At 36.0% G+C, this 23,836-nt stretch overlaps 2 protein-coding genes across 9 annotated transcripts in view; both read right to left on the bottom strand.

The window, feature by feature from the left end:
* Positions 1 to 763: 763 nt before the first annotated feature.
* Ntan1 (N-terminal amidohydrolase 1) lies at positions 764 to 19,117 on the bottom strand. Of its 7 annotated transcripts, none has more exons than XM_076621439.1 (8): positions 18,474 to 19,117; positions 12,325 to 12,453; positions 4,613 to 4,800; positions 3,660 to 3,725; positions 3,346 to 3,528; positions 3,019 to 3,227; positions 2,720 to 2,881; positions 764 to 2,605 (listed from the first exon to the last, which is right to left on the bottom strand). In XM_076621439.1, exons 3-8 carry the CDS (start codon positions 4,797 to 4,799, stop codon positions 2,480 to 2,482), a joined length of 933 nt encoding a protein of 310 aa, XP_076477554.1. In that variant the 5' UTR covers position 4,800; positions 12,325 to 12,453; positions 18,474 to 19,117; the 3' UTR covers positions 764 to 2,479. The 7 variants fall into 7 exon arrangements, with proteins under 7 accessions (XP_076477554.1, XP_076477557.1, XP_076477558.1 ...); XM_076621442.1 differs by having other exon boundaries at positions 18,954 to 19,117; XM_076621443.1 differs by having other exon boundaries at positions 19,068 to 19,086.
* A 4,055-nt stretch (positions 19,118 to 23,172) lies between these two features.
* LOC117162501 (lysosomal alpha-glucosidase) overlaps positions 23,173 to 23,836 on the bottom strand; it is a 13,331-nt gene continuing 12,667 nt past the window's right edge. For both annotated transcript variants that reach the window (XR_004465235.2, XM_033344373.2), the window contains one exon: positions 23,173 to 23,836. This exon is cut by the window's right edge. The gene's annotated coding sequence lies outside the window, so the exon portion shown is untranslated.

Below are 23,836 nucleotides of genomic sequence, written 5' to 3'. Positions count from 1 at the left end.
GACGTACGATAGAGTAAATCGTGAGTACAAAATAAAAATTGCAACATATTATGAAGGAATAGACTTGTATTACAAATGTATTAATTATTTGGAATTGGTTCTTTTCAAAAAGTTGATTTTTTGTTGGTGGAATGATATGCAATTATTAGGAAAATGTTTAATTCATTTTTTATTGTATAAATATATAACCACAAAATATTACTAGAAAATAATTTTTGCAATTTGTAACAAGAGAAAATAAAAAGACAGAAACTGAATGAAAATTTTAACATAAAGAGACGAAAGATGAGGGAGTAAAATCAAAGTAAATAGAAGGTTGTAACTACATCATAAAGAAAGTTGTACAGTGTAAACATGAAAGCGATTAATTGTCAGCAAAATATTATTAATTGGAACGACGAACAATTATTACACAGTTTTTCCTAGCAAACCTTTTTCTCTAAGCGTTTCTCGCTTTACATCGTAATATATATCAACATTAACGACGTCAACGGCATCATCAATGTCAGTGCTATGTATGTAGTTGTTACTATCTCAAGTATCGCAAAGCTAAGAGACTTTACGCCTCTGTTTATGTGATGCAGTAAAAAATATATATATCTTTTCGATTTTTCTACAATTTCTTTACAGTTACTGTTTTACTTCTCTCAGTTACTGTTCCACCATCATTAAAATAATGAAGATTGGCGAAGATAGTTTGCTATTGTTATATGAAATTGAATTATTATTTTCTTATTCAGTCATAGCACACCATAGCGAAGAATAAGCGTAATTGTTTTCATTTATTTCTTTCCCAACATAACTGACAATCTGTACATTAAATCGCCTCAAGTCCTAAGCGCTTACATAAGGAAATTATTCGAACTGAATGTTTAAATGAATTTTACCTAATATTATTACCGCGGAATACCTCTTCTGAGCTTTGTTTGAAAAAGTGAGTAGTGAATAAAGAATAGTAATATGAAAGAGTCGTGTGTAAATATATACGCGCGCGTGCATTCGAATAACGGATTGTGAGATTTTTTTCCTTTCTTCCTCCTCTTCCTCCCTTTATCTTTTTACCCGTTAATAAGGTATCTCTTTTGCGCGCAACATCAATATATGCGATTTTTCCGGCTTTTGGACAAGTATGTTTCGCTATTATGAAATATACCGAATGTTCATTTCAGTAACTTGTCTATTTTGAATCGGAAGGAAGAAAGAGAGCTCGTGTACGTATGTGGATGTGCACATAAATCGAAGCAAAAGCCACGTGCAAATTACGTGCAAATATAAACAAATTTTTTAATCACTTCAATCTTGCAATGCCTTTTTATATTTTCTTGAAATGCATATTGTAAGTAAAATATCCGGTCGCAATTGTGTACTAATATTAAGATGAAGAATCACCAAAGAAAATATATATGTATATCTGAAAGGTAGCGCTTCGAATTGAAATTGTTGTACATATATAACCACAGTTTGCGAGTGTAGTTAATATAAAAACTTCTTGGAAAAGAAAATAAAAGTTAAAAGAGCAAAAGTCAACAACAATCACATTTCTCTCACTCGCTCACTCACTCACTCAACAGTCAATCGCTCAATCACTCATTTACACTCTCTGTCTTTCTGTCTGTTTGTCTGTCTCCTCTCTCTCTCTCTCTCTCAATCCCTCTCTCTCGAAAAGTACAAACTCTTAAGTTACCGCGCTTAATAATAATCGTTCGAAAGTATTATTCTAAGGAAAATTGTCTCATTACCCCTTTCTTTTTTTCTCATTATTGCGCTTTCAAATCAGTGGCGAACATCGCTAAATCTGTCGTGGTATGTCTTATCGTTAACCCCTTAACCTACAACGTCGAGCTAGATTCGTGGTGCGTGTTTCGTGTACATGTGACAAACATTTTTCTTTTCTTGACCGCATTTGAACGCGCAGATATATTTTCTTGAAAAATATTAGAAAGATACCCTTAAAAATCTTGTTCGATGATCAATTGGTAGTGATTATTTCTGAAACATCTTGCAGCATAAAATTAGTAGTATTTTGCACAACTTCGAACGTTCAACCAGACCGTTAAATAGCTCGACGTTTGACCGACCCTGCCGATAGTTACAACACGCGCTGTTGGAACTTAAATCGTAGGGTAAGGGGCTAAATATAGCAAATAATGAAATAGAACTATAAACCATGCACAACTATAAATCACGTTATATCACATTCAGTGATATCGGACCCCTATTTTGAAAAAAAATAAGCACGAAAGACACATGTTTCATCAGCAATACCAAATAAGGTAAAACATAAGATATAAATCAATCATTGTACCATTCATGTTATTATGCAGATTTTTCATAATAAAAATTCTTCATTCCGTTACTCTTGAATTATTTGAATTATTTGAACCCTATAGGAATCTTGTATTATCATGAAAATTTCACTAATCGTCATTTTAATAATATCTTTCATATAAGCCTTCACGCATAACTCGAATACTCGGTATCAATATCGTATAGGTTGCCAAACACCGGTGGTTTCATCCCGGCGATAATAATGGGGTCGATTATCACGGAAGACGGTGACAGCCGGAAACTGATTGTCCTGTATGTACTTGAGTGTTGCGCGTACCTAAGGCAGAACATTTCAAAGAACATGAATGAAAAAGAATCAGGTATAATGACAGGTTAGAAACATTTATCCAATGTTGATCTTGTGATCGTTCGATCGATTGCATCGCATTACCTGTGATACAAAATGTGGCAGTTCAACTTCCGGCGCAGTCGAAAGATGTTGTAGAATAAACTGATCGGATTGAGCTAACCAGAGATCGACTCCTCTCAAAGGATCATAGTTGAACGGTCCGATTCTAAGTAAACCAAGCGTACAGTCGTAAACATCCAGAACCTACACAACGATAGACAATCCTTTATGGTTATTAACAATGCGTTGCAAGTAATTTAGGTTAAAGGTGTGCGTAATAAAATCGTACTTAGAATTGAGATTTACGTATTGCGACTCCTTCGAAATACTCGCGTACCCACCTGTTGACCTCCGGTTAAATGCCTAGCGCATCTCAGCGCTTGGTCGGGTCCCTTGTCGGGGAAAGTTGCAGGGAAAATCTCGCCCGTTTTTACATTCAATCCGATACCATATATTACCGGCCACTGAGTGCTACCTCTTATCGTAGTATTCAATTCGCCTACACAGCATATAGTTAGATCGATCTCCACTGGCTGCTTGTGAAATGCCGCTAAAAGAAATGCAACGTTTTTTATACTTTATCTAAACAGAAATGATAAAAAAAGAATGACCGGGGAGAGGGGAAGAGGAGTGGCGTTGGTGGTGGTAGCGGTAGAGAAAAAACTTACAAAGAATATTGCAAAACAATTCTTCGGAATAATTTCTTGGATCGGAATAACCACCAACGAGTTGTAGTTCCAGACGACCCTCTGGAAATCCAAGGGCGAGTTCTGTTACCCTCTGGATCATTGCTGCTGCTGCATCTTCTGTGCCAGCACCATCCAGGTGCGCTAACGCGGCAGCACCGGAACCTAAATCGCATATTGATTCACAAACGTATTCAATGAATGTGCGTGCGTTTGCACGCCCGCGTGTATCGAACTGTTGTCATCGTTTATTGGTGCAATTAAGCGATAATCGAAATCCTTATGGTAGGGCTTACCGGAATGCCTCACAACGACAATTATACAGGTAGTCATATCATCCGAGCCAATGATGCTCACATTTTCTGAAACAAAAGAATAAAGAGATAAAAGGCTAAACTTAGTTATTTTCGGGACTTATAGATTATTGTTTTCTTTTTGCAATTCGTTTGTTTCTGAATGAGATTGGAGTTAAAGAAAAAGGCAATGATTGCGAACGAGACACGGAGAATGTTAAAACTGACGGCTTTTTCTAGTAATGGCTTGTTTTATTCGCACGAGAGCTAAAGTATCGCTAAATCTACTCAGTTCTTTCTTGGTCTGACTGGCTATCAGTCTCTCTCTTGATGGTATATTAGTTCGCATAGCATATACATGTATTTGTATTATTTTTCAATACTGAAATGAGCAGTGTGTTCTTTCGGAAAATTCTCGAATAAGACAAACTGGAGACGGCATCTAGTCCAGTACAAATCGCTGCAACTAATATTATGTAGTCACAAGCATTACTGGAGGGTAATTCTCTCGTTAGTTAGATCAAATACGAAATAGTCCGCAAGGATTACGCTGTTTAATTATACACGTGATTTGTCATCAGAGGCGACAATATTGGCTTTCTGTTAAACTAGGGTCGGTTATATGAGTACATACATATGCATGCATGATCCACGGTGTGATTGACGGCACTGCCTTTGAGTCAACTAGCAAATATGGAATTAACAATGAAACATAAACATTTCTATTATAAATGTATGTTAACAGTTTCTGATTTCCAGAGTTAGTAACTTATGGCGGCAATGATACGGTGTACGTAGAAATGCAGTGCTTTTATATTTTATTTAAATATTCCCTTTTTTCCTCTCTTATTTTTTTTCTTACGCACGCACGTACGTGCATAAAGGTATATGTACTCACAGAAAAATCGGGGTCAATTACATGAGTTGTACAAATGAATGAAATGGCTCATATTTACTGTCGTGTGGCAAAGTAGCGGCCATTTCCCTTTGACGTACGTAAAGAAGTCCCATCGGTCCCACTAATTTTGCTGGCATCGAACGAAGTTGAGCTGCAGTTTCACGATATACCGGATGAGCTACGTACAGCGATCTGCTATCCGTTGGAATGTCCTCTTGTAGGACTCCGTTTACCACCAGCACCATTCTGTATAACAAATTATGCAAGCTTCGTTAAAAATCAGAATAAACTATCATTAGTAGTAAGCAGTAAATACATCATACGCAATTCCCTAGTAAGTCGGAATAAAAATAATATTACGAAAGGACATTCTATAACGTAACTCATAACCATAACGTATTAAACAGCGACACTGATTCATAGGTATATATTCAATTCCGAGTAAACAAGCGAAACACGTACAAGTAAATCGCATAAGTACTACTTCCTTTATCGATATTCGAAAGAAATGGGATATAGATCTTTAGATCATTGAATAATCGACTAAAAATAAATATCGCGATAGGAATGAACAGAACGTATATGGAGCGGTGTCGAGAAAATTTGGCGATACATACATACATGTTAGATGCATTTTTTTAATAGGGTATTTTTCTACGTATCTAGGTTTACGATCTAAAAAGTATTACGACAAAGCTGTTTATGAGATCAATGGATCGAAGATTATCGGCAAGCATTGTTGGCATTCAGGCTTTGCCGTTTGCGTTAACTGTATTAACGATAAAACCTCGGGATAATCATGCCAACCAGCCAGCCAGCCAGCCAGCCAGCCAGTCAGTCAGCCAGCCAGCCAGTCAACCAGCCAGCTAGCCAGCCAGCCAGCTAGCCAGCCAGCCAGTCAGCCAGCCAGTCAGCCAGCCAGTCAGCCAGTCAGTCAGCCAGCCAGTCAGCCAGTCAGTCAGCCAGCCAGCCAGCCAGCCAGCCAGCCAGCCAGCCAGCCAGCCAGCCAGTCAGTCAGCCAGCCAGCCAGCCGGTCAGCCAGTCAACCAGCCAGTCAACCAGCCAGTCAACTAACCAGTCAGCCTCTCTTCCTAATTTACTCGAAAGGTTAAGGTCATTTGCCCCGAATGACATTCTGTGTTTAACCTTTCGTTTGTTTAACGAGATTACTAACAAACCGAGAAGCGAAACTAGAGCGAGATTTCTTGAGATGCACCACCTCGCTGCTCATTCCTAAAATGATTTCCTATCAGTACGTTTTTTCGATTCTGATCTTTTATCTAAATGTAATTAATTTGGCGATCGGTCTTTTTCCTTGAAATTATTATCGACACGATTAATAAGTGAGGGGAGGAAACGCAAAAATAAGAAACAGGAAGTGAACAAAAGTTTTATGATCAATGAATGGCCTGTGTGCCTATATGTACATATTCTGAAACATATACATATAATACCTATGCATGATATAAATATATTTTGTATAAAACCAAAACGTTTTGATTTGAGTCGGCTTTCACCGTTTATGTATATTTTTATCATATTTCGATCGTAATTTCATCAAGCTTTCGAATAAAACACACTGCTACATTTTAAGTATAACGAAGACATGAGAGAAAAAGACAGATAGATAGATAGATAGATAGATAGATTAGAGAAAGAGAAAGAGAAAGAGAAAGAGAAAGAGAGAGAGAGAGAGTGAGAGAGAGGGGACAGGGAATGTAGCTCAATGTGAGAAACGTTTTCTTTTGACTTCTTTTCATCTTTTTAAAAAGCTCACCTTCTAAAAAGAACTACGAGGTGGTTACAATTTTCCAAATAGACGAAACTTTTCTTGATAGAAATGATATTGTCGAAGAGCCAATTTGAAAGATTGAAAATTTGAAAATCCTTAGCGTTTCTTCGCTAACTAGTCGATTTTTGATTTTGAGCCGAAATCGTAGCTCTGTAATATACTCGGCTAGTTTCGATCGATAATGTATTTATTAAAATTGTCTACACATTTCCATCGATGACGTTCAGAGCAACACAGCAGACAGAGCAACATCGGGAAATTTTCGAGCAGAAGTTTGATTCATATTTCATAGGTGAAACGAATAATTTGTAAAATAACACAGATATACACAAAGTCAGAGCGCGATTAATCGTAGTATTTAATGCACACAATGTCTACGTGATAGAAGAATGAATCGCGATTCGATCGCGAAGAAATATTTGAAAGAACATGAATCCCAAATCAAGCACACGACTACGACTAAGCATTCACAACAACGTTTCATTCAATCGTCGTCTCGGTTAGGCTGAACTCATTAACAAATCGTGCTAATTATGGCTTCTATTATCGGTTAAAATGCCGATTGGTTGATCGGCGCGATCCATACACGGGTAGTGGGATGGGTTAAAATCCAGTCGGGACCAATCGAAGCGGGTGGTACCGATCAGATATCAAGTCGCCGCCGCTGCCACCGCCGCCGCGCAGCCGACATCACCATCACCACCACGAATAACAAAATAACATGTTTGTTTCGCTTTTATACCTCCTCTCTTATTCTCCGTACCTCGAAAAGTGCTTTAAAATCAAAATCTTCTTCGCACAATGCTTTTTTCTTTCACTTATCTTGTAGCTGGTGTACCGCTTACAGATGATCGAAGCTATTACTAGAACAGTGGTAACATACTACTCTGCATCTAGTTTGATACACTATAGGTGTGCACTATAGTTTTATCAAAATTCATTGAGATACTAAATTAGTTTATACTTTATATATATTGTCATTTGAATCAAAACATAACAAAGTAACAAAACCAAATTTTAAAACTGAGATTTTTCCTTACCTCTGAAAAGGTTAATTCGCGAAATGAATTGTCGATACTCTGACACTGATTATTTATGTACCTATCTCAAATTAAAGACATGGTAAGTTATGGAGGAAGATGGTAAAAATCGATGGTAAAACGGAAGATAAACATCAGAATAAAGATGCGTTGAGATTATGCTTGATTATATAAACTGTATTTTAATGACCTTTATCTCGATCGGTCGACATAATATATGTATGTATTCTCTCTTTGATATCCCTAACCTTTCTTATCTTCTACAGAAAATCTCTTCTTCCCCAAAACATTCTTCAACTATCGTATAATATAATAAATCTGAGAAAATGAAATTTCTTAAAATTTCTTAAATGCGATCTTCAGTCACTTATCAGAGTCATTTGTTTAACATTGTGTTTATTTTATGCGAGCATTTGTAATTCGTATTATAATTTTTTTTTTCATTTTGCAAACGTATCGTTTGTGTTGTGCGTATATATTTATACAGGTGGGTTAGCAATATTCTTGATTTCATAGGAAATATCCTTTTTTGCACAACGATCTTTTGTATACAACACATGGAACATGAGTCAGATACAAACTTCTGTAAGATGTAGAAAATGAAAATGACGTTCGCAGTAAATAAAGATTAGTGTATCGTTATACACCAAAGAACTGTCGTATTCGTATTCGTCGGACAACGTGGCATATAAATAGTCTTTCTATTCCTGCTCTTTGCGATTTCTCTGTAAGTCATTATATCCGGCTTATAAATATAAAAATATCGTTTCGATGCCTACCGAGAGAACACTATTATTTACTCATGGGGGAATGAATAATGAAAAAAATGCAGATTGCAAGTATATAACCATCCTTGTCATCCTGTATGATCTTTATCATCAAAGTTAGTCAGATAAATAGATAGCAAGAATGAAATTTAGCTGAACGAAGAATTATCGACGAAATTATCGCGGAAGGACAAAAAGAAAGGAACAAATGTTAAGTCGAAAATGGAAAAAGATCAGTCGTAAAAAAGGGTAAGAAAAAGGATCGAAGGAAGGAGCGGTGGAAGGGCAAAAGAGAGAGACGGAATGGAACGAAACATCTTGGTTGTTCGTGACCATAACCGGCGAAGAGGTTAGTAATAGGTTGGTCGGTTGGTTGGTTGGTTGGTTGGTTGGATGGCTGACTAGCTGACTGTGCAGATCGAGCCACACGGAAATCCACTTGAAAAGTAGCCATTACCTTAATTATTGGTCTTTCGTAGAGAGACTATGTGCACGTTAGCCAGAATACGATGCGAAGTGTGTTGGTCGGTTCTCCTGTCCTGTACAATTGGTTGAGAATTCCTTTCCACGACATTTTGCTCAGAATCTATCGTTAACTTCGCAAGCTACTTGCAAGGATAATAAAAACGCAAAGAAACAAAAACGTTATATCGTCTAACGAAAGTATTTCGAAATCGTAAAGAAGCAATCGTAAAGAGCGATTAAAATAAAAGCATATTAGCAAAGGAAAGGTATTCGCTAATAAAGTTAATATTCATAATAAAATTAGAAATAAAGTAACATTTGCATAGCATTTGAAGGAACGTTCGAATGGCAACATGCGAGAAAATGGCCAAGTATGTACCTAAATCTCTCTCGGTCAGATTTTTTCACATTTACACGATCCTTGCTGTTTTCGAGGGTATAATTTCGGAACGGCATACCAGAAACTTGGTATCTGCTGCCCCTCGCTCGCTCGCTCTTCCTTCTTTCTACCGATTACTCGCATAATGCACGCCAACTACGTAGTTACACTCGCGCCACGTTACATGTACACCTATATACGGCTGAGTGTAATTACACAGCTAGGATGCGGCCACGCAGTTATTTATTTAAGCGTGCAAAGGGCCGTAGCCATTAACGGGTGCCTTTCCTCGAATCACCTTCTCTGTGGGGCTGGTATTCTAATGACTGGTGATTTCACTGAGAATCTCTACCAAGTAAATCTAAATGACTACGCGCGACTTTGCCCGAGCAAAACGAGCATTTTCAATCGAACAATTTTCCTCTTTCTATCGTCCACTTCCATGTGGTATACCATATACACCCGTCATTCACTTTGCTCCGTTTTATCTTCTCCTTAACCGATCATGACTTTTCGGTTCTGTTTATTCTGTTAAATCAATTCAATTCGCTTGATTAAATTAACCAATTAACGGCAAATTACCGTTATCATTATCGTTATCAGATATGGATATAGATTTTGTTGGGTAATTGAATCTTCGAGTCTAAAATACAACGATATCAATGTCATAGCTGATTAACTTCATCCTACTACAGTCCGCGGTATTCGCAAGGATATGCGGGTGCAATGCAATGAATATTTGTGTTAGCGTTATTATGCTATAGGAAAATGGAAAAATGATCGAAATGCGTGTTACGAAAGCCCTCCCCACACACACAATTCCACACTGTTTGTATACGGTATACTGTAATTGTAATATACAACGTCTGGTAAGCGGGGACAGCGCTTGGGAAAGACCAATGGAAAATTTCACACTGTGCCGCCGTCGCGTCGGTTCGATTGCAGACGTCACGAGTGAAATGATAAATTATTATTACCAACAGAGAATTGTTTACGCGAAATAAGGAGGAAGCAAAACGAGAAATCAAGTAACGAAATCGAATCATTCTGTGATAACAACACGAAAAAAGGAGGTCGACATCATTTAGTAACGCGTTTTATCTTGGGTGGAATTGACTTGCGAGTGCGACCAACTTGTGTCGTAACTTGTAACGACAATTCGATAATTTCACTGTAAAAATGTTCTTTTATTTCTTTTCTTTTTGGTTGTTCGTGCACAGCGAATCCAATTGCAACGATAATTTGATCGTTCTTTCCTCCAAGAAAATTGTTACGATTTATATACGTTACAAAGAACCAAATTAGTTACGTAAAATTTCAACTGGCTTTCATTTGTAGCCAAGCGTTTTACCTAGTCATGCACCTCATCGTCGATATCAATGGATAGCTGAATTTATTTTGAATTTGGCGGGATCTACAAATCGAAGAATTCCGATTCTAACAGATAGCGTGAATAACGAAGAGCGAATATTACCGTTACCACCTATCGGTATTTATCAATAGCTATAGCAAATATTGTTTATTAAAGATATGAAACATCGCGATTAAATATCTATGCAACAATCGTGCTCATTTATTTGCTTTTGTTCGGTTGGAGATGATTTTCTTCGTTCTTTTTTCGATTATTCGATTCAATAGATTAACGTTATACGAGGAAAGAATATCTACTAGTACTAAAGAACATCTAATCGCTACTAGTACTACTACTACTACTACTACTACTACTATTACTACTACTACTACTAATACTACTACTACTACTACTACTACTACTACTACTACTACTACTGCTACTACTACTACTACTACTACTACTACCACTACTACTACTACAGATTAAACTAATCGTTGCATCGCAAATGGTTTCTCTGCATGTTCAATGTAACAATAAGAATCTGCAACACGTTCAATGTACAATAAGTTTTCGTTAATAACGGTACGTTTGTCGATGAATTAAAATCCTCGCTGAATCACTAGTACATGTATAATCCAAGATAGAAAATTTATCGAAAAGGTTATCAACGGAAACCGAGCAAAAGACATTCTAACTCATCGATTTGCTTTTTTTATATACATATGTACGTACGATGGACATGAATAATTACCATATACAATTCAAAGGGATTCTACGCGGTTGGTTTTTTCCTCTTTCTAGATTACAACTAAAACATCTTGGAGAAATAAATGACTAAACCGTTTTACGATAAGATTAGTAGAGAACACGATCATCCTACATACTACGCCGAGGGAGAACCGACAATGAATTGAAAATAGAAAAATTCACTACGTTTGAGTGACGAAGCAATCTGATGATACAATCTGTTTTTTCCCCAATACGCAAATATCCCGATTAATTTTATGATCGTACATAATAATCGTGAATATTCCAATACGGTACGATTAAAGAATAACCGATATATGTATTATTCTAATTATCTGAATGAACAAACATTGAAAACATTGAAACAGAAAGTATGTACGTATTTAGTTAGACAAGTAAGAAACAAGCGAAATCATGAATACAGTAAAGGGACGTATGTAAGTATTTATAAGTGGTCACCGTGATCAGTCAAACTTTTACATCTTCGTCTTATCCCCAGTTTTCTTTCTGAAACCGAAAAGAGCCAGTCTGAACTATATCGAATCGAATCGAATCGAATCGAATCAAAAATTTGTACACTAAAAAAAGACACGGACAGCAACCTGTTCGGTTTTAGCAGTTAAAATTATTGAATTTATAGTTTTTCCATAGTTGGAACGGGAGACGATAACGCACATAATAAGCATGCTCAGATAACGAGTAGCCGTTTGAGCTAACGTAGTCCGATAAACGGTGCCCAAATACCATATGTATATGCGTACATAAAAACGACCATCATCTAAAGCGGACCAACCACAAACAACTATTTACCAGATCGATTATCGAACATTCAAGTCTATCGATATCCTGATACTTTATTTCGACGTATTCGTTATACGTACAATGTTTGTTACCTAACGATCTCTAAAATGATCTTGTTTCAATGCAATGTTCTTCTCTTACCGAAACACCAATAATCCAAAGAATAAATATGTATCAAGACTTTATACATATACTTGACATAAAAGTAAATAGCGATTACAATATGATTACATTTGAAATGTAGATTTAAAAAAAAACAAAACAGCTGAAAATGTAATATAATGTAAAATCGGAAGTTCGCCCAAACCCGAAAGAGGAAGACTAAGTAAAATAAATAATATGGTTAAATTTTTAGTCGTTTCGATTCGTCATCGATATGGGAGTGCAATCGCAATATTGGATCGCAAGCGTTTTTTCATACTCACTTTACGGTTCTTCGGATTTTTCTTCAAACTGATCGACACGTTCCTGCCGCCATTTTTGAGAAATATGCTGCGTTTGGTATTGCTTTCGTTCCTTTTTTGCTTTTCCTCCTTCAACTTTTCGCGATCTTTCTGCAATATTAAAAAAGGAAAAGTTTTGAAAACGAAGCTTGAAAACCAGCTCCAAATTTATGATTTGAACATTCATTCAATTCAAACGTTTTTGTCGTGCCTTTCCTCTCTAAATTTGATTCGTTGATATTCCTTCAAACACTCCTAAGTCATATTGGTTAAATACGCGCATGTATTTGTCGCGTGATATGTATCTCCTATTCGAGTGAAATAAAACGAGACATTTTTTACGTTTAAGTCTAAACATTTTTCCCTCTCACTCCATTTGTTACATCCACAGGAAGGTTCTAACAATTGGAATGACTCATCACGAGTAACGGTAAATTATACCTACGTTCATTCGCTCTAACTTAGATATTACAAGCATCATAAAAATGCATTTACGTTGATACGAGGTTTACTTAGATCATATGAATCGATTAAACAATAGGAAATAAAGCTGTCGGTAGAAAAATCTCTCTAAAATTAAAAAAAAATTTAGAACATAGCTCGTTTGTTGGTTGTGTCGTGAATTGCACTCTACCCTGTTTACGTCACGTTACAGGAAACCAAATCCAGCGATTCTTATTTTCTTTTCAATACTTTCTGGTGCCCCCACTGTCTAGCGTTCATAGAAAGAAGAAAACACACACAAAAAAAGAGAGAAAAGAAGAAAGGAAGAAAGGAAGGAAGGAACAACCAACTACATATGCCATATGCTCTCAAATAACATAACTATAGTACCTATACATACGTACAATCGTAGTAAGTGAATTTGCATACAGTAGCCCAGCAAGCCTGCAATCGTCTGATTCTCTACATATTTATGCGCTACGACTTCCTCCGATTGTTTATAAACGTATTCGTTTATACTGGATGAACAATGTGACGAACTTATATCCTTTTTCTTTTTCCTTTTTTTATATACTCTTGCACGTACAATATGCAGTCGACTTTAATCGGAACACGATTAAAACGCGTTCTATGTTTCTGTATTTGATACGAAGTTATCAATTTGTCGACAGTTAACTATCGAAAGACTAGTACCTACGTTTACCTGCAAACGGTAATGGCAATTATAATTCCATAATCACGCTGATCTGTTGTCAAAATGTGTGATTACGCGCATCTAATCCGTGCACGCACGCAATTGTATAGGTGAAAAGAGTACGGATAGGATTCACGGCGTGAACGGCGCGTGCGTGGACACGGACGTAAGTACATGTGCACGTACACCACAAGCTAGTCCGCATTCCACGAGTGGAACAACCGGTACACGGTCCAGTGACTCTCAAGTTGCATCTCTCAAAGTTGTGTTCGAATGGGATGGAATCGTTATGCAACAGACAACAGAAGACGAGAGTCAGTGGCCCGTTGAATTCACGGAAGGTGAACTGTTCTTCCGGGTCCTCTTCTCTTCTTTTCCTATCTCACTACCTTTCTTCTCTCTTTTTCCTCTTTACTCATTTCATTCGTTTAGTTTCGTCACTTACACAGCGAACACGCGCTTATAGTTTGCGGATGGATTGAAATCGAAAGTCGTACTGTCCGTAACACAAAAAAAAATGACGCACACCTGTTTCTTACAGATAGTCGTCACTTTTTCCCCTCTTTCTCTTTGGTTTCTCGATTCTACTTTTCACGTGTATCTGTATCCTAATTCTACGAGATAGCATGCTCTTCGATATCCGCGTTCATACAAAATACGGTTAGAGTTAAAATGCAATTGTCTTATCGATCCGAACAGGATGCACTTATCTAACGACTCGCTTAACCATGGTATTTTCTTTATTTATTTAAAAAATGTTCCTCTGTAAAACAACGATAATCAATTTGATAGAATAATAAATTGCTACAACTCTATCTTTCCCTCGAATACGTCTGGGTCTAAGGATATCAGTGTCAAAATATCGGCGTCAAAAAGTATTAGTAGAACAATCGTGGTGTAACTCGATACCCTCAACGCTAAGTTTTGGCAACAATTAATATTTTGCAGGGCAGTAATAATACGTTCGTAAATCTCTGTGAGCGATAATTATCTAGGGAGCTAGAGTGAATCTAAATTTCTAATCTGCCCCTCCCTCCTGCCCTTTCTCTCTCTCTCCCCCCCTCCTTCATGCTTCGAGCTAACAATAAGCTTAAATCTGAGTTTCTGATTTATGTAGACCCCGTAGGGAGTGCAGTTACCAGGCCACTCTACACTCCACACACTACACAGTACACACTACGCACACCTTCTTTACCCTCAACGCGCATACGTAGATACACTTCTATGTATATATTCACATACCTAGCGTATATGCTATATACGTAAGTACATCCATATGCTTACATCTATTCCCGGTGCGATGTTGCAACGATACGCATGTACGCAAGACACATTATCCTATTAGTGGTACTTACCTATACGTGTCGATGAAACGCATCACAACATATTCCTATGAATATAAACACCGAGTGTGTGTATCTGTTGAACCGTAGTGCGAATGAATTTGTCCAGACGCATACGTAACGATGCGTCAACAAAACATATATATGCACTTAAAATCAACTTTTATACAACTGTCGTCAAATTTTAATTGGACTTTATTGAAGTAAAAAGTAATCTATGATAATAGTATTTTTATGTAAAAGTTTTTTTTAAAGGAAATGATCTATTATTTCCAAAAATTTCTACGCACACGTAAAGCAACTTAAAAGAAAAGGCGTCGGCAAACAAATATATAAAATATCAAAGAATAAAAAAATTAAAAATTCGTTCAAAATATCTCATGTCCGATCCGATCGATACAATATTTCGTTTCGTATTTAAATTCTGCGTCTAATTTGATAGGATAGAAAATATAATAAATTTCCTTCCTGACAATAATATCAAATTTCATTCAAAATCATCAATAATCGACAAATACGAAGATCTAAGAACAAGTAGAACAAAAAAACAACACTCGTATAAAGGTGTATGCGAATTAACGTTACAAAAAGGAAACCGAGCCGTATCGAATCATATCGAGTCATCGAGTCGTGCATAACATTGAAACGTTACGGAAAATGATGGTATATCGTTGGATGGCAAGTGGTAAGTAAGTAGCTGTCACAGATGAACTAGCGGAAGAGTAAAAGGTTAACACCCTCTACTAGCCTTAAGAGCATCTTAACTCAGTTTAGTCCGTGACTTAAGAGAGTTTCGAGAGCCGAGAGACTCGTGTATCCACCACTACTATTATCACCAGCTCTACTCTTAAATACACATACAGTATACATCCATATTCTCATCTCCCTGCCGCCGCGCTGCCTTTATCATCATTTGAAAAGACTCAAAATCTTATATTTCCAATCAAGATACCTCCATTTAATCATGTTACTGTTTCCAATTTCTTCTAACCAATTGATGATTATTCTCAATTGAATTTTGCAAAAAATGCAAAAGAGTGAAATATCTACCGTATATACTTTAGTCTGGCATATTTGTTTTCTTCTCCTTCATTGGAACGTCTAAAAAATTTAATAATTATTAAAGTACCAAAAAAAAAAAATTCAGGTTAAGATTAAGTCAATAGGAAACTGTGGCAGTTTATGGCTCGAGTTTGTGCGAATACCGGGGATTAGTTACAATTTCATGCACAAATCACTTTAATATTTTCCTATTAAGCCATATAACCACGTTGCACGAGTTCCTATTACAGTTGCAGAGGAATATATAATATAGCCTAAGTATATACTATGCTATATTATATATGTCCATACATAAAGTACAGTGGTGTACATATTAAACATGTACACAAAGGAATACTTAAACTCTTTTCAATCACATATGAATATGTGCGACGAGTCTAATAATAATTACGCGTGTCTAATATTCAAGAATAAAAGTAAAAACTGCGAGATTTCGGATCGTTACATAGAATACTCAAAATAGAATTAGTGAGAGCAATCATAAACGATGGATGAATTTTTGTAACTTATGAGTATAAAAATTCTATTTCCTCTTTAAAAAAAAAGGAAATAAGTAAAGTGTATGAAATTAATCGTATTTCATTAAAAGAAGATAAAAGCAACAGTTTCAAGGACGCAAAATAAAAATATACAGATTTTCGATAAAAATCGTAGAAATAATTGAAAGAGCGAAGGAAAAGAAAAAGGGAAAGGTAGAAAAAGATGGATAATATAAGATCGAAGAATGGCAAAATATTAGAAAAGAGAAATGAACTTGGACATACAGAATATATGGTTGGGCGAGTAAAGAGAATAGATGAAATAAATACAAAATAAATGAAAAAAAATTAAATGTACAAACGGTAGAGTAAGTAAAAAATTAGACGCGTGAATATATCGAAAAAATGGGTCGACGATTCTGGTTAGTGGTTAATAGTTATGGGCCATGCATAACTATTCTAATCTAAATGTAGCTATGTAATACTATGTAATCTAACTTAACATTATCATATAATAATATAATAGACTATGTAATCTAAACATAAACTAATCTAAATGTAACACCTATAGCAAGTATTGTATACACACGTGGTGTTCAAGAAAATGCTTGATACCAAGAACACACGTAGACAAGATACAACACCGAAGCCTCATGGCTTCAGGGTCCCAGCCACGGCCAGATTAATGAAGTTCATTCGCACAGTGACTCTCAATCGTTAATCGGTATTTCGTAAAGCTATTTTAGTTTTCGCTATACCCAACAATTCTTCTTTTTTTCAGGCTTTAATTACAAAAAAATTCCGGTAATATTGCAATTAGTAAAACAACTGATAGCAATATACCACTTCCTATAACGAATATTTCTTCAAATTTTGCTATTATATCATATAACTTTATCATTAATACAATCTCATCAAAAAATCAACTTGTTGGCTAGCTTCAAATATTATATATATATATATTATATATATATATAATAATTATTTGCATTAAATATATATGTCTGTGTATGAACGCACGGTCTTTTCGCGAACAATTAAGTTTCATCGTCCATCTATTTTATGAGTCAATTTTATTCTGTGCTTAATAATTCAAGAATAACAGGAACGCAAAAGAGTATTTTCCAATCGATGTTTAAGTGGTCTTATTTTTCAATATTCTTCTATATTTTTAAGTAATTTTCACATAAGTTTCAGTTCAAACGTTAACGTAATATTTAAATTAAGTAATTTCACTTATATAATATTAGACAAGTACAATAAAATATTGTTTCTTTCTTTCATCAACAAATTTGATAATTTATATTATCTAAACATTTTATAGAAAAATTAAATCCAGATTTACGGTACGATATATTGATATATCTATCGACCGATTAATCTACAAGAAAACAATATTAAAAGAACGAAAGGTGAAAAAGAAAACCGAATTTGATTGATCGACAAAAGAACTCAAATAGCATTACAATACGAGTACACTGTATACGACGCGCCGATTTCCTGTATGCCTGTATGTAATGCGACACTCGGCTTCGATAGTGTACACGTTGTCGCTTGTAAATTGTGCAAGTTGTTCTACGACGCAATTTTCCTACATACATATGTATACAGATATGTACAGCTTTTCACTTGATATCACTTGTATACCTCCACCTTTGCATACTTTACAATGCGTATGAAAATTCGAGAACTTTATATGTTCTGTTTCATTTTATCTCAATTGCCTTAGTAGATGTTAGAAATTAAATAGATCATGCTCATATTTGTTTTTATATGCGAATATTATCATATCTGCATTACTTGCACGTGTAAAATTATAAAAACTATAAAATTCTAAAATTATAAAATTCTAACGGCAACTGCACTATTTTATTAGACCATTTGCGGGCTTACAGGTCATGATATGCGAGTCGTAAAAAATTGTTTACAAACACATTGTCTTGGCGGTTGACTCCCAACGTTTACAAATACGTTAGAAACAGTTGTGCGCCGTGGCGTACTGAATCAAAAATTATAAGAATTTGTCAGAAATTAAAAATCTGTGAAAACCAACATTTTTTGTGTAATATACTTTTAATAAGTTTCAACATCGACAATGACAGCACTTACCACTTTACGGCAGTTGATTGAACAAATGGTGTCCGATTTTGCAAATAGGTGATGAAAAGGTAATGTCTAGTAATGTTGAACCTGCATTCGACAGGGCAACGAGGAGATGGCTATCGTAAAATAGTAGTTACGCAACAAGCAACTGGTTGTATGTATACACACGCGTTGTAGTCGATCCGAAACGAAACGTCAGTGGTCACACTGTCATCGTCACTGTCATCGTCACCGTCACCGTCACCGTCACCGTCGCCGTCACAGCCGCCGTCGCCGTCGTCGTCGCCGTCACCGTTACCGTTATAGTCGATATTGTCGTTCACATTGCCAGCACATAATGTTATCGAGCACACACGACGTAATAACTAACCAACTCGGATTCGTTCAAAGCTTGAGAGCGAAAGAAACGATGGAATGACGAGAGAAAAAACCGTAAAGATATAGATAGAAGAGATACGATCTGATCGTGGTAGTCGTGTCACTTACGATTGCCAGTTACACACAGTCCAAACAGAAAAAGTGAGGCGCTTCGAGTGACAGTTAAACAAAAATTCAATAAGATTGAACCGACACGTTTTCTTTTTCATTACAATTACTCACACAACATCTACATGGTCCGCACTAGCACTCGCGTCTGCACTCGACCTCGTCGTCAGAGTCGCCTCCTCTCCTACCATCTAGCTTCGTTTGTTTCCGTCATTCTTCGACTTTCGCGGCAACAATGGCGCCTTTTGCGATTCGAAATCATGTTTCAACTAATTCTAATTACAAAACCAATTGATTTTCTATAGTCTGTGCTTTCTTTTTTCAACAAATGATGATTGCTTGTTACTTATTGCATAATATTCCGAATGAACAGGAAACAAGATAGCTATAAAGCATTATAAAGCACTTCACTTTAATATGTGTATTTATTTTCATGCTTATTGCATATGTATCATATATAACTATAAATATATATCAATAAAAGGATCGTTATCAAATCTTTTCATAATATCCATTAAGAGAAGTAATTCTATAATTTACTTTAGAATTTCATAGAATCCTCAAAGTAAACTAAAAGTAAAATATATAACTACGTTCGAACATAATCAATTTATATATATATAACTTTATATATATTTATAATTTTTATCAGTGACACAATGTACCGATGTAATATATTTTTTTAAATACAAATACTGTCATATTATATATTCTCACAATGTGTTCCCTAACTTTTATGTTTCGTGAAAACGTTGTGTAATATGTTATTGTCTAATATGTTACATTACAGATGAGATACCTCGTTTATCCTTACATAACATACATGTGCATATATACATACATACATATATATATGTGTGTATATATATATATATATATCATTGTACATATCAGGGGCGTGGTTGTAAGGTTGTTACTGAGGAATCTACTATATCGACATATGACACTCTTTAATATCCATTGAATCATAGTTGAATTTGGATGATTCCTACGACGTAGCACAACTATAGAGATACATACATATAAAAACAGAGTGCGTGAGCGAGCTGAAAAAGCGATATAGGAATAGGAAGAGAACGCTCCATAGAAACCCCTTGTGTCCTTCTCTGATAAAATATGCAGATTCGTACAATAAATATGCAAGTGAAACACCGATCAACGAGTGACGCCAGTGTGCATGGCCGATTAGAGACGAGTAGAAAGGGACCTTTATGCAGCGTTCTCTTCCTATTCTTATATTGTATCTATTTGCACTGTTTTACACGGTATTATATGATTGGCATACTTTACCTTTGTATCTCTATGGGTACAATCGCACAATGTATGTACATACTACAGATAAATATACACCCCATTCTTAATTAATATATATACATTGTATATGTGTACATTGAAAAATATTTGTTACTAATTAGACATTTAATATGAAAGTAACTTCAATGATTAAACTTTTTCAGATATATAACAGTTACTAGGCAAATCTCAGATATATAATTACATATCAGGTAATCAAGACAGTTCATAGGTTCTCCGTTTTTAGGTTATTAAGTATAATTTTTGTAAAAGCTTGTAAACAAAACGATAAATGAACGAAATAGAAAAACGCGGTACATTTTAATTTTTAAAAATATCGTTTCGAAAAGGAGCACAAAGAGAGAGAGACAGAGAGACAGAAAGAGAGAGAGAGAGGGGGGGAGGGAGTGAGAGTGCAGGGAAGAGCAAAAATACAGACATTTAATCAGGTACATATAATCTTGCGTATTGCACATGTGTACATATTTACACGCCACGTTACATATGTCTATATTCATAAGCGCATATATGTCATATACAATGTACACTGTACATTATATTTATAATATACACATTTGCTCAAGTCTTGCGCACCATCTATCGGAAGAAGATGGTACAGTATTTCATTAGAATTGTTTCGCCCCTCTATTCAGCTTTTGTGAATTTCATCGGCAGAGTCGAATGTGATTTGAAGATGGCGATACAGGAGTAGGGTTGAGCGGACGCTTCGTAAGGAAGCCTCTTATTTAGCAGTAATAGCTGAAATTTCGATCGCCGTTGTGTCTGGTGAGTAAAAAGTGATATCGAAGGAATTTTGAACAAATTTCGAGTGAGATTTAAGTAGAACATGAATGGGAAAGAAATCGGAGATTTCCATCGGTTGAGCAACGAAATCTCGGGATACCTACTTACACAAGTACATATGTACATACGTATGTACGAACCGTTCCTCTTTCCGGACTGGGAAGTTCAATGCGGAGCACAAGCATGTGTCACGTCGCGGTCAAACGAGAGCATGAGTTCTCTAGCGACCGTCTGTATGCGAACAGGAATATTTATGAGCATATGATACACATGATCATACCAATTTGTATTTGTGTACTCGCGCGAGATCATAAAGCTGATTCAAACCAGAGACACGAAAATGGGCAAGAACTTGAGGCGTAACGGTATCATCGATTCATCTCGCTTTTGATCTAGTAAATAAAAAGTAGACTCTTTAATTAATTTCTTTAGTAAATAATTAGTTTCGTTGCAATTTTTTGCTTAAAATGAATTTATAATATGTAAATTGATTATAACGTTAATCGATTGAGAATTGAACAAGTAAATATAAATTATTTAATTTAATACAAAAAAAGGTCTGTAATTTATAATTAGTGAAACAGCGAAGTAACAGTGAAAACGGTAAGGTGGAACGTAAACGCTGACATCAATCGATGATACATATCTATAGTATGGTATAACAATTGGTTCATGTGCTTATTCTAAATGACAATAATACATACATACTGATAGATTAAAGACAGCAAAGAAATACCTGCGGTATTTCTCTTGGTTTCTTTCAGATGGTGGCGGGTTCTTTGCTTTTCGTGCTAATGAGGGGAACAATTCAAAAGGGGAGAGGCCTAAAACTACTAACACAATTTACTAATTGAGATGGAGATGGATTATCTTTGTACATATGTGTATATATACATGATATATATATATCTGCAATTGCCAAGTAAAAAAGAGAGCAAGCGATTATGGAATACCAAATGACCAAGCAGTACTCTCGTTTGCGTAAGGTTAATACGCACGCGATCTAGTCAAGAAAAGAAGACTTAAGCGTAGGCTTAAGGAGTAGTCCTTACAGAAGAAATGATAACGTTTCGTCATATAGAAGAAGACGATGCAATCAATCCAGAACATGCGAGCCTAACTGTAGAAGAAACATAATAACAGGCTTGAATTGCGAATGTTATTCCAATCGTACCTTCAAAGTATTGCAAACAAAGACCGTATTTCTGGAAAACCGAGGATCGTGCATCGGATATCGCAAATGAATAACAACACACAGGTAACTCCATCGTAATGAAATATCAATAACCTACCGATTCCGCTAGAATTTTATTACCAAAGGGAATATGTTACCAAAGAAACCATTAATCGAGCACTTGAAAAGCATCGGTAATGGTACGCGCGTAAACGCATAAGTATATGGTTTAATCTTATAGTAATGTGTCCTGCTACATATATATATAGCTGTGTTATTAATAGCAGTAATACCAAATTGGTCTCTGCTGAAAGATAAAGAATAGATGACCAACTTGAGGGGGAGTTGGTTATGATCGATTACATAATGAAGAATGTACTGCATGTTAATAATTTTTATGCAAAGGTAATGTACTATAACTGAGTAACAAATCTCGAAGTAAAAGTGACACTCGCCACCATGAAAAGGAGTTATTAACCCATGGAAAATTACGATGCCTTTATCGACTTACTTTCGTTCGTTGGTGTCAGCATTTCGTAATTTAATACCAAAAGAAAAAGAGAAAGATACGAATTTTCTAATTATAATTTTAAAGATTTATATTTCGTGACAAACGATAGATTTGAGTGTAAAAGAAGAACAATCTCTTTTGTTCATATGGAATGCGGTCAATACGGTTGATTTGATGTATGTTATCATCGAACGAACAATCGAAAACGAAAGACTAAGTGAGAAAGGGAGAGAGAGAGAGAGAGAGAGAGAGAGAGAGAGAGAGAAAGGAAGGGAGGTGAATCTATCATATACCGCGAGCGAGTAGGCAAATGAAAGGGTGGGGTTTAGAACAATTAGTATATCGTGATGGAGAAGGCGAGGGGTAGAAGAGGCATAAAAGAGGCAGAAGAGATATAAAGTTCTCGAAAGATTCGCGTATAGCAAAGCTGGTAACTCTATCTGAATAAATAACTATTTTATTGACAACAACTTTACTGACATATCGATGAGTATTGAATTCTCCTTCAAAGAAACATATTCTCTGAAGATAATGAGGAATTAGCGTAGTAGCAGCAGTCGCAATGGGACTCTGTTAGTTGAAAGAAAGTACAGCGAATGACCGAGTTGGAGGAAAGAAAGACGAAAGATTGTAGACGAGAAAATCGAAGGAGGAGGGTTGAAGGAACGAAAAAGGTATGGAAAGAGTCTGAAGCAGGGTGGAGAGGGTGTCTGGCTGGGCTGAGGGGTAAAATCCAGAGCGATATCGACCGTGAATTGCGCTTGCGTGGAAAAAGGCGCGCAATCGCTGTTGAGGAAGCAGCGTACCGCCGCGAGGAACAAGCAGTCAGTCGATCGTCGCGACGACCATCACCGACGAACAATAACCCTGTTGTTCTGCCGTACTTCTTTCTTTATATGGCCGCCGTTATTTCGCAGCTACTATTCCCTCTTGTACTGATATCAATCATTTTGTCGGTCAGAAGAAAAAGCTCCGTGTATTCTCATTGTCAGTACGTTGGTCTATTTCATCGCGTAACCATTCGGCTGAATTCTTTGATTCTTCCGCGAAAACTGGGTAAATTGTTGTTTTTCGACTATCGGTTTTATCGTTATTCCATTT

This window comes from Bombus vancouverensis, chromosome 9 (assembly GCF_051014615.1).
Source record: "Bombus vancouverensis nearcticus chromosome 9, iyBomVanc1_principal, whole genome shotgun sequence".
In the NCBI taxonomy this organism is placed as follows: Eukaryota; Metazoa; Arthropoda; class Insecta; order Hymenoptera; family Apidae; genus Bombus; species Bombus vancouverensis.
This window is presented reverse-complemented; position numbering and strand designations above follow the sequence as displayed.